Below are 12,878 nucleotides of genomic sequence, written 5' to 3'. Positions count from 1 at the left end.
AAACACTCACCAACCTCTCTCAGGTCAATGAATGCAAGGATTGAATTATCCTCAATTCTGCTTTGCCAGGAGTTTTAGCACGATAGTGTCTTGTCTTCAGAGGAATATTAGGAAATGGCATTTGCTTTTGAAGGGCACTTAGGGAAAAGAGAAGTCATTCAAAGACATCCGTGCTTCCTGGACAGTAAATAGCCAGGGCCATTAGAGGATCAGGGATGATCACCAAGGGAACTAACAGTATTCTTTGCTTAGTCTTTTATTGTAGAATCAAGTCCATCAACTCAGCTTTATTCCCTTCCCAGAAAAAGGAGGGAGAGTCTTCCCTTCTTCCTCCATGTCCCCTTTCATGTGTTGAGACAATGTGTAGTGGAAAGATCACTGGATTTTCAGTCTGAAGACATGAACTTGCATCCTGTCTCTGCTGATATCAGAGGTTTGAATATTATTTGATAGGAACCACTGAAAATTATTGTGCAGAGGAGTGAAATCCTCTGCAGGTTTTGCATATGATAAATTAGATTGCCAGTGGTATGAAGTATGAAGGGGAGAATATAAATGTAGAACGAGTCCTATAGTGGCTACCACAAAAGTCCAGGTTGCTGTGGCCTATAAGAAGGCAATGACCATTAGTGGGAATAAAGGGACTAAGGGAAGAGATAACATATAAGTAAAAGAATGGTACTTAGTAACTGATCACACATAAAAAAAAATTGAAAGAGGGGAAAGATACAAAGAAAACAACCAAAAGATTTCAACCATGGAAGGCTGGGTGAGAGATGACAATAATAACCAACATTCAGATAGTATTTTGAGGTTTATATAGGTTTTCTCATTCCCTTTTCACAATAAGTTATGAATCAAGTGGATGTATCACATAAAACCAATTTAATCTAAGAAGAAATCAAGACTCAGAAAAGCTTGTTGATTTGTATAAGATCACCTAGGTAGGAAGAGGCTGGATCAGTACTGGATTTGGGCTTTAAAGGATAGATATAATTTGGATCTGCAGATCTTTGAATCCTAGAACTAGAACTGACTTGCTTCTCATTTTACAAAGTGGGGATATTTGATTGCCAGAGAGGTAAAATGACTTGCCTACAGTTACACAACAAATAAAGTTCTGGAACTGGGGCCTTTCCAAGTGTCCAGACTCCCACACCATTTCCACCATCCCATACTTCTCCTCCTGATACTAGAACATCACATTCTTTTTGGATGCCTCTCTCATGAGTCATCTGTAATATCTGTTCTATGCAGCCCATGTATGAGTCACCTTCCTTAGTAACAAATATTGATAAATAATCATACAATTCAGTGTGATTATTATCTGTGTGTATGCTGACATGAGTGAAAAGATGAAGGGAAGACTATTGCTTCTGATCAAACTGTACAGGTTCAGAAACTTAACAAGCAATTACTAAGCACTTATTTTATCCAGACAATGGATAGGAAAGGGAAAGGCAATGGGCAAGGAAGTGAAAGGAAAGGAAAGAAAGGAAAAGGGAAGGGAAGGCAAAGGAGAAAGCAAGGGAAAGGGAAAGGGAAAAGCAAAGGACAAGGAAGTGAAAGGAAAGGAAAGAAAGGAAAAGGGAAGGGAAGGGAAGGGAGACAGTATACTAAATTCTGGAAGTATAAACAAAAACAAGAGTAAGTCCTTGCTTTCAAGGAGAACACAATCTAATGGGGGAAATATATATGAGTGCAAACAAGACACATATAGAACAAAACTGAAACAATCAAACAAAATTTTGGGGTTTTTAGAGTTTTTGAGAGAATAATTAAAATTAAGATAGATAACAAAAGATTTATGGTAGAAGGGAAATTTTAGCTGGGACTTAAAGTGAGACAGAGAAACCAGGATACAGGTGAAAAGAGAGGATATCCCATGTACAGGGGACAGTCCGTCTCAGAAGATTGAGTGTATTATTCTAGGAACAAGAAGATCAGATGTACTGGATCACTGTGTGTATGTGTGTGTGTATGTGTGTGTGTGTGTGTGTGTGTGTGTGTGTGTGTGTGTGTGTAGTATAATTTATAAGTAGACTGGACAGGTAAGAGAGGTTTGAATGCCAAACAAAGGTGTAATATGTGATTCTGGAAGTGATTGGAAGTGAGTGTAGTTTACTGAATAATGAGATGACATGGTCAAATCAACAATCTGGGAAGATCAGTTTTGACAGCTGAGCAAAGGATGGAGGGGAGTGGAAAAGGAGAGATGAGGCTTTATGTAAGAAATGCTACATGATGAGGCTGCCCTTTCATTGTGGTTCAAACCATTAATAGAAGATGAAGCTATTGACTTAGACCAGTTAAGATCCATATTCTGTCCAAGCTTTTCCAACTTTCTAGCTTATCTTGTATTTCACCATAGAGCTTCAAGAGTTTACAATACCAAGTCAATATTATATTTATTTTGGATATTAAACACTGACATAAAAGATGCTGACATTAACCTTCAGTAGAAAAATTGGCTTTAATGGAGCCCATAAAAATTGTTATTTATGATAACTTCATGGAATGTCCACATTGACCTCAGCTAAAGGCACAGAGTCTATCAATACTGTTGACAATTATTATTGAATAATGCAATTATATAGCTTGGCAGTAGAATCAAAGTCTGTGTTGATATGAGCTGCCATTGTTTATTTTTCTTAGGTCTCCGATAAATGAATCCCAGATGCTGTCTCAGAAAGATGGTGTAGTAGACTTGGAGTCAGGAAGAGAGGGATCCAAATCCTGGTCATGTCAACTACCATTTCTGAGCTTTAGCAATTTCATCTATAAAAGGAGGAAGTTGGATTCTTATCATAGTCATTAACATTTCCCTAAACTCTAACTCTTATCATTCTAAGACTACAAGTGTTAAGTTGAATCCACCAATTTTCATGTGAAGTGACAGTGAAAGGGAAGGTGAAGTTGGCCACACTTGTATGAGTTGAAATGGAACCCTACTCTTTCCTAAGAATTAGAGATAAACTACAGTATTTTCTTTAGGGAAGTCTAAGTAATGTGTGGACATGCTGAGAGACTGCATATGGATAACAGAGGTTTGACACTTTAAATATGGGAAAATTAGAATCTTAGAATTGGGGTAAAATTGCTTTCCTAAGACACTGGGAGTCTATTTAAGTTAAAGATCAATGAGTTTTGGAGGACTGTAGGCTCAGAATAAATCAGCAATGGGACATGGTAGTCAAAAAACTCCAGCAGAACACAGGCTGTATCCAAGGATGTATGTACAGAACAAAGGTAGCCATGTCCTTTATACTTTGGTCAGACTCCATCTGCAGTACTGTTATATTCTAGTTGTCACATTTTAGGAAAGACAACTAAAATGGGAAAGGGCCATTCATAAAAACCGGTTGAAAGATTTGTGGATGTTACCCTGGACATAGGAACAAATTAGTCATATTTCTTTTCAATTATTTCAAGAACTGACTTATGAAAGGAAAATTAAGTGGCTTTTGTGGGCTTTGCCCTTTGATCTATTATTTCATCCTTTGGATTTCCAGGCTTTTCTATCCATCCTATAGCTGAATTTTCTTCTATAATTATCTCTTGCTCTTTGAAAACAAGAGACAAATACATGAAGAAGAATCGGCTATAGCAGGTCTCTTGCTTTTTCTGTTTGTATTTCTAAGCTACAGGGTATATTTGTATTGCTAGCACTTGGTACATGGTGCCAAGAATTTCGCATTCATTTATTTATTTATTCATTCACCAAGATGCCCATTGTCTCTCACTCTCCCTGACCAATAGAGAATAAAAGCCAGTGGAAGAGGCAACTCTGACCTGGTGGTCTGCAGTTTACTCTCTCATGAAATGTGTCCTAGGATGCTGTACATCTTGCAGGTGGGAGATAGGATCCAGACTATGGAATTAAAGGCTTTCTTCACCAACAGAAACTAAGAATTTATTTCCTACTTATCCTTCTGTAAGTATTATTGTGGCTTTTGGGAGTTCCTATGGGACTAGATGTGGTCTGAAGCTTGACTGAATATACATGGAAATGGTATCCTCAAAGTGAAGGGGCTTTTGGTGTTGGTGGGATAATAGGGGATGAAACAAGGGCCAAACCTGAGCTGGTCTGATTATGAAATATGTGAGATAATAATGAAACTTACCACGGACTGGCTTAGCTGAACACATACATCCCTCTGGAACTCCCTTGTCCCTGCTCTCAAAATTCCAAGGCTGGGGAGGAAAGCCCTTTCCTCAGCCTTAAGTCTCTAAAATCACAAAGATACTGGAAGGAAACCTTAATCCACTGAATTTCCATTTGAGTAAACTGAGCCTAATCCAGGCAATAGGAATTAACTCTCCTAAATCCAGTCTATACATGGATGCCCTAAGAAAACAATTGTAAGAACATTATCTGCAGAGTGAGGTGAAGTGGGTCTAAATCCTGATTCAGCTTCACACACCACCTGTGTAAACTTAAATAAATCCATTCATCTCTCTGGGCCTCAGTTCCCTTATCTATAAAATTTGGAGTTTGAATGACTTGATATTCAAGTCCTTTTCAGCTCTAACTCCTAGGAGAAATCTACGTTTGTAGGCTACAAGAAGGAAAAGAAACAGGTAACCACTTCCATATTCTTCCATATCTTCAGCCCTGTCTAACGTGTCATTATCACCCAACAGAAGCTTAATTCAGCTGTAATTCAGCTGAACGTGAACATACAATAACGTGGGAGGTGTGTGCCTCACCCTGTCATTGCTTTAAGTAAAAATGATCATTTGTCACTACAGCTCCATGGGAAGAAGCATTTAAAAGAACAAATAATCCTGTTGTCTTCATGTCACGCTAGCTGTCTAGTTTCTTTGCCTCTTTAGCTTCCTTGTCTCTACTGTAAGGACCTGGCAAGAGGAGTTATGGATTTAAGGGAAGAGAGAAGAGCGTGACCTCATGGTGATTATATCCTTGAAAATTCATCATGAGAAACAGCACGATGGGGGAAGTCAGATTGGATCATCTCTAATCAATGGGATCTGAGCTCTTCTTGATGGGGCAAAGAACTCAATGGGGGACTTCTGGACTTTGGGCATGTGGTATCCAGGATGATATTGGAAAAAAAAACCTTGGTCAGCCACATTATGTGGAGGGGATCTGTACTTAGAATCACTGAATCTCCAAGTTGTAGAGGATTTCAGAAATTGTCTAGTTGACCTCATGCCTGAGTAGGAAATCCTTCTGTATTATCCCTAACAAGTCTTTATTTGAACACCTCCAGCAACAAGAAACTTATTCCTCCCCATGGCAGTCAATTCTACTATTTAACAGTTTTATGAGTCTGGAAATTTTTCTTTATATCAAGCTAAAATCTACCCCTCTCTTTTTTGTTGTTACTGTTCCACTTGTGTCCAACCTTTCCTGATCCCTTACCTCTCTGTACTTTCAATTTCTTATTTTTAGTTCCACCCTCCGGGATCAGAGGGAATAATCAATTTTTTCTTCCTAAAGTTTTGTGTTTATGTATGTCTGTAAAAGGGGATGGGGTATTGGATGTATGGTTTCACTGCTGAGTTTTTCTTTCATGGAAACTCCAGTGACTCAGATAAACAATTCACTTGCAACGTATAAAAGGAATATAGATTTAGGACTTGAAGAGATCTCTTATCCAATCATTATTTTATAGAGAAAGAAAATGAGGACCAAGGAGATTTAGATATTTACCTGAGATCATGAAGGTAATAAGTGGAAATCAATGGGTCAATATTTATAACCTACTATGTTCCAAGCACTGTGTAATTTAGGGAGCCAAGATCCAAATCTAGGTCCTCTGACTAGAAGTTTAGGACTCTTTCCTTCATATTGTTAGAGTTTCTGACACTGAGTCACAAGTTAGATGCCACAGTTTGGAGTCTGAGGTAGGGTATGTAGACAGGTCTCCTAGACCGCAAAGCCACTGCCTTCCAATCTTTCTCTAGTTGAAAGTCAGTTACCTTATACCTTCTGTTCTCCATATTAAACATGGGACCTGAATAACTCAAGTTTCATCCTTCAGTTGCTTCAGTTTGTGACTTATCAATCAAACAATGAATCAACAAGTATTTTTTTAATCAGGTTCAGTGCTAGGAATTGGTTCTACAAGCACCAAAGAAAAAGTGAAACAATCCCAACTATCAATGAATTTACATTCTAATGGGGTAAAGACTACATGGACAAACTGAAAAATGCATAGCATAAAGTGGATAAATACAAATGTATTCAAAGTAAAACACAAGATAAATACAAGGCAGTCTAGGGGAGAAGGAACTAACTGTTGAGGGAATCAGGAAAGGCATTATGCACAAGATAATAGCTGAGCTGTATCTCAAGGGAAGTGAGAATCTAATATGTGAAGGTATGAAAGAAGAACATTTCAGGCATGAGGGACAGCCAGCAGAAAGTCATAGAGATGGAAGATGGAAAGAATGTCAAGGATGACAAAAGGAGGGAAGAGCAGTTTGAATGAATAAAAGAGTAGGGAAGAGGGAACAATATCCAATGAGGCTGGGAAAATGGGCTGGGGCCAGATTATGTGGGGTGGTAAAAGCTAAAAACCAACCAAACAAAAATCCTCAAAGCAGAAAGGTTAACAGTGGAGTTGGATTAATGGGGGAGTGATACAGTCAGACCTGCACTTAATGAAAACTACTTTTCAGACAATGAGTAGGATGGACAGGAGTGGGGAGAAGGTCTTTAGGCAGGGGACACCAGTGAGGAGGCTGCAGGTGATGAAGAGCTAAACTAAAATGGTAATTTTCTGAATGAAAAAAATTGTTGTATAAGAGAGATGTTGAAATGACATAAAGGGCTAAGTATTGGGGAACGGTGCTCCATTCACCTATCTCTAAAAACCAGGATAGGAAAACCACCATATGATATGGCACAATAATCTTGTCATTGGCAGGGCCTGAAGCTGAGTATGAAGAAATTTGGTCCTTAATTCTTCTGATAAGTTGGTACAAGTTTTTGGTTGAATGCTTGGGAGAACCTGATACTTCACACCACTGTGGCAATTTTAATACATCAGAAATACCAAAGTAGTAAATAAAAACAAAACAACCAATAATTCTTATTTCTACCAGCCCTTTGAAGCTTATAAAACATTTTCCTCTCTACAGCCATTTGAAGAAGTAGTGCAATTATTATAGTCTCCAGTTTATAAATGAGAAAACCCAGATTTTGTAAGAGAAAGTGACTTGTTTAAAGTCACATCTCTAGTAAATTTCAAATTCTGGGTTTCACCATATCTCCTCACTTTCATGTCAGCAATACTCGGACTACACAATATTATGTTGGTCACATCTCTTGAAGTATATCCCAATAGGAGAGAACGTCTCACCACAGATTCAGCAGAGATATTGCTGAAAGTTTTTTTTTTAAATCTTTTCCTTATTTATCTATTTTTAATACCCATTGTTTTGTAAATTACATCGGGAGAAAAAAACAAAAACAAAAGGGAAAAAACCATGGCAGAGGCTGCTTAAAGTTTACACAATCATGAAGTATAAGGAGAAAAACTTTTCCCTCTGCTGCCATTCTTCTGCTCAAGTATTTCTAAACAACTTCTCACTCATCCTTTTATCAAGTAACTTTTGGTGACATGACTGCTGGGGAAGGAGAATAGTAAGGAATCGGAGTAAGTTAGCATAAAGATTATCTGATATACAGGAAGACTAGATGATAAGGAGAGAGAAGACATTTCATTCAAAATTCTAGAGAACCTAAAGATGAAATGTCTTCTCCATAGAGTCATTCTCTAAAATGTATGTAAGACCAAAATATTACACATTCTACTAGGCAGGCAGCTCAAGACAGTAGTTTGATATCAAAACATTATGTAGACCATTTGAGGGCTTCAGCTCCCACAGAAAACTGTTGGGTCTCATAGATGTTATTACTGCTGTGAAGTTAGGCTGTACCTTCCAAATACATACTGCAGAGAAACTAAACAAATCTCTAATGGCCACAGTGCCGATTGGTTCTTGTCCACCTATTTTGCTAACTTTGCATAATATACAATTGTAAGTAATCTCTAAATTTATCCAAGGTGCTTTACCTAGGACCTTTCCCTTCAGTCCTAGTCAGGGCAGCTTCCCATCATATCCAACCTAAAACAGCCCAATTATCTAAGTTTGTATATTTTAAAATGCTCATTCTGAATTATTGTTTCTTTACTATATCACTATATATGTATGTATGCTTGCATGATGGTATCTCTATCTTTTTTTTTTTTAATTTTCAAAGAGATCTCACATTGGTGCTATTCAGGGAGGTCTGCATTCAGAACAAAACTCTAATAAAGCAACTAACTACCTAGCCGCCTTTCTATTCTGGCAGTAACAAGGGGCTGCCTCCGCTTTGGAAGCTCATTGACAAATGTTTTGCATGACCATGACTTCTGACAGCTAAGAGAGAAACAATTTTTCACCCTTCTCACCAGAGCAGAAAATGATGGAGTGTTACATGGATACCGTAATTAAAGATTAAAAAGCAGGGGAAAAATCTGAAACTTAGGCCATCCATCACTTATGGGCCACTCACCAGTCTCTGTGTTCTCGTGCTCAGTGTCAGTGAGGGTGAGATTGGAGTTGGCCCGGCTCGAAAGGCAGGAGCTCCTCCCAGACCTGGTGCTTCGACCCCACAGTCTTACGGGATGCTCAGGGGACAAGACAGCCTCAGCCTCAGCATCCGCATCTGAGCCAGCCCCCATGGAGTAGCCACAGTGGGGCAGGCCTATGTCTGTCCGGTACAGAGTTCCATGGGGTGGGGTCACCTCTCCAAGCCCCAGCTCTCGAAGAGTAAAGTTGGTACCTAAAAGAAATAAAATGATGTGTATGAGTTGGTAGCCAAGCAAAGTCTCTGGCTTGCTCTTTAATTAAGGAAGTCAGTGTAGTTTCACTGAGTATCAATCCATAGACTTGTCACAATAAAAACAACATAGAATAGTATTATAACAATATATAACATATATAATACACATAAAGCAATATTCTTTCAGAGATAGGAAACATGTTGAGTCGTTTTCTGAGGCTATTCTTATTTGACATAAGGGAGAGTTTCTATTTGGGAAGAGCACAGTGGATAGAATGCTGGGCTCGGAGTCAGGAAGACTCATCTTCCTGTCTTCAAAGTCAGTCCCAGATATTTTCTAATTGCATGACCCTGAGCAAGTTGCAAGACTGCCTCAGTTTCCTTATCTGTAAAATTTATTGTCTATCTAAGATTTCCAGTCTCCTCTCAATCACCATTACAACTGTAAAAACTTTAGATACTCCCCATTGACTAGAGAATAATTATAATAACTGACATATCTATATTGCTTTGAGATTTGTAAAGCTCTTTACATGTCTCCTCTCACCCTGGAAACTTTATAGTCACTTTATGTAGGAAATATTACAGGTATTATTATCCCCAGGTTGCAAATTGGGAAACTGAATCCCAGAAAGGTCAGTTGATCGACCAGGAGTTATACAACTTTGTGGTGGTGGTTGTTATTTAGTCATATTTGACTCTTCATGATCCCATTTGGGATTTTCTTGGCAAGGACACTGGAGCATTTGCCATTTTCTTCTCCAGTTCCTTTTACAGATAAGGAAACCGAAGCAAACAGGATGAAGTGACTCGCCCAAAGTCTTTCAGCTAATGAGCATCTGAGACTGGACCTGAATTCAGGTCTTCCTCACTATAGGTTTAGCACTCTATCCACTGTGCCATCTGGCTGCCCAGTCATTCAGCTAGTAGTGTTGTAGGTAGGATTAAAATTCTTGTCTTCTTGCTTCTAAACCCAACCTCTACTCATCATATTATGATACCCTTGTGTAAAAATTAAGTTGTCTTAACAAACCTGTCTCCATGCCATTTTTATCATTCTTCCTTTTCTCTCCTCCTATGGTCACTATCCTAGCATCTCAGGTTTCACCTGCAAGTGCTTCCCAACTGTTCTCATGCTTCCACTGTCTTTCCCTCCTCCATTTCCCTAATCCAGCCTCCACACAGCTGTCAGTGTGACATCGCCAAAGTGTACTTCTGACCAATCTGCCAAGTTCAGGCTCTCTAAGTTCCAGTGACTATTGATTCTGGGATTAACTCCAAACCTTTCTGTCTAACCTGTGACGTCCTCCCCATTCTGGCTCCGACTTGCCTCTCCAGGTTTATTACATATCATTCTCCTTCACATATGTTATGTTCCAGCCAAGCTGGACTACATGGTGCTCCTCAAGCGCATCATTCCCTCTCTCATCTCCACACCTTTGTATCAGGAATATAATCCCTCCTTAACTTGGTCTCTTACATCTGTTGCTTAGCTCATGTTCCCCTCTACATAAAGTCTTTCTGATCCTCCTAGGTCTAGTATCCCATGATTATTCTGTACATGATTTTGTATTCATCAACATGTGTATATATACCCATGTATCTGTATGTGTGTATATGATCCACACAGGTATAGGTATATTGTGTTATATATGTATGTAATGTATATACACACCTGAACACACATATATGAATGTGTATATATACAAAGTATACATATATACACATGTAAGCATGTATATACTACATATATACATACACATATATATGCATACACATATATCCCTACATGCATACACACTTTATTTCACCGCTGGAAAAAATGAAAATAAAACTTGTTAAATTCCTACAATGTTCTGAATACTGTTTTAAGTGCTTTACCAACATTATTTAATTTGATTTTAACAATCTTGGGAGGTAGAGCTATTATTTTCTCCATTTTACTGGTAAGGAAAATAAACGATCAAAAGTTAAGCAACTTTGTCAGGATAACTCAGGTACTAAGTATTAGAGGCCACCTTTGAAGGTCAAGTCTTCCCGACTCCAGACTCAGGACTCTCTCCACTGGGCTACCTAGCTGGTGGGATGTCAACTCTTTGAAGACAGAGATTTATTCCTCTGATGTGGATTTCTGTGCCTAACGGTGCCCGGGCAGGTATTGGACATTTCACTGTTTGTTAAGTGACTGATTAGACAAACATTTAAGGATATCATGGAATCCGGTCTCAGAGGTGGACCCATATGTCTCTGAATATGAACCCCCTCTACAACAACTCTCATAAGTTATCTTATAGTCTCTATACTTGAATAACTCCAATGATGGGAAGCCCACTACCTCCTGAGGCATCCACTCAACTTTGAGACAGCTGTAATTCTTACATAGTTTTCCATCATATTAAGCTGAAATCAGTTTTCCTCTAATTTCCTTCTAGGGTTTCTAGATGTTTCCTCTGGGATCCTTTATAATTTTGTTCCAACTGGATTTTCTGATGCCTTATTATGAAAATAACGTGAGTACTCTTCATGTATTCTTTCTTCCATCCAACCAGAACACTTTTATTTCCTCCCAATCTTCTCCAGCTCTCTCTTATTTCTTCTGTCTTTATTCATATCATCTTTCAGCCTGGAATGGATTTCCCCTTTAATCCCATCTCAACCTGAAGGATATTCTCTACAACCACAAGTGTTAAACATACTCTCAAATATAGAGCAAATAGGATCAAATGGTAATTGGAAAATATTTAACAAAATAAATGAAAATCAATAGAACATAGATAATGCAGATATTTTCACTTCTTTCAAAGGTCTACCTCAGGTTCCACCTTCCTCACAAAGCCTTCCTTGCCTTTCCTCCATCATTTCCTAGATCAAAGGCTTCTTCCTTTCCTTAATTTTTCACTCTCTTTTGTACCCAGCCCCTCCAAGAATCACAGGATTTAAGAGTGTGAAGGAACCCTCCTTAGACAGCATCCAATCCCTCACACTTTGTGGATGAGCCCAAAAGGTCAAATGTTTTTGCTCAAAGACATTAAGAGGCAGATCCTATAACCAAACCCAGATGCTCTAATTCAGAATTCAGTATTCATTCTATTTCATCATGCTACTTTTCTATCAGGGCACTAGGTGGAGCAACAGATTGAATATAGAGACTAGAGGAAATAATACTCATCTTCCTAAGTTCAAATCTGGCCTCAGTCACTTACTGGCTATGTAACCCTGGGCAAGCTGCATAACCTATTTGTCTCTGTTTCCTCATCTGTAAAATGAGCTGGAGAAGAAAATGGCAAACCACTCCAGTATCTCTGCCAACAAATCCCCAAATTGGGTCACAACTGAACAACAAACTTCTGATTCATTCTGGAATCTAGGAACTAAAGGGGATCTCAGGTACCATTTAATTTAAATTGGATCTAGAAAAGGAGGTTTTTAATAGTATTTTATTTTTTCAAATACACATAAAATGAGTTTTCAACATTCAACATTTTATAAAACATTATGTGCCAAATTTTTCTCCCTTTTTCTCCTCTCCTCCCTTCTTAAAACAGCAATCTGAAATAGGTTAAACATGTGCAATTCTTCTAAACATGTTTCCATATTCATCATGCTGCACAAGAAAAATCTTATTAAAAGGGGGAAAAACAAGAAAAAGAAAAAACCTCAGTAAGCCACTACCACCACCAGAAAAAGGCAATAATACTTTGTTTTGATTCACATTCAGTCTCTATAGTTCTTTTTCTGGATGTCTACTGGAATTGCCTTCAATCACCTCATTTTGGAAAAAATCTAAGTCCATCACAATCGATTATCGCATAATCTTGTTACTGTGTACACCATTTTCTTGGTTCTGCTTATTTCATTCAGTAAATAAGTTCATGTAACTCAGGCTTTTCTGAAATCAACCTGCTGATGATTTCTTATAGAACAATAATATTCCATTTCCTTCCTATATCATAACTTATTTATCCATTCCACAACTGATGGACATCCACTCAATTTCCAGTCCCTTGACATCACAAAAAAAGGCCGTTACAAACATTTTTGCACATGTGGGTCCTTTTCCCCTAAAAAAAAAAGA

General features: G+C 38.3%; 1 protein-coding gene across 12 annotated transcripts in view; it reads right to left on the bottom strand.

Moving 5' to 3' along the window:
* TENM4 (teneurin transmembrane protein 4) overlaps positions 1-12,878 on the bottom strand; it is a 1,584,659-nt gene that overhangs the window by 602,725 nt on the left and 969,056 nt on the right. For all 12 annotated transcript variants that reach the window (XM_074303958.1, XM_074303961.1, XM_074303962.1 and 9 more), the window contains one exon: positions 8,534-8,803. In XM_074303958.1, coding sequence (XP_074160059.1) covers positions 8,534-8,803 — 270 coding nt within the window. The remainder of the gene's footprint in view (positions 1-8,533; positions 8,804-12,878) is intronic.

This window comes from Sminthopsis crassicaudata, chromosome 3 (genome assembly GCF_048593235.1).
Source record: "Sminthopsis crassicaudata isolate SCR6 chromosome 3, ASM4859323v1, whole genome shotgun sequence".
Taxonomy (NCBI): domain Eukaryota; kingdom Metazoa; phylum Chordata; class Mammalia; order Dasyuromorphia; family Dasyuridae; genus Sminthopsis; species Sminthopsis crassicaudata.
The sequence above is the reverse complement of the archived record's forward strand: the minus strand, read 5'-3'. Positions and strand labels throughout refer to the sequence as shown.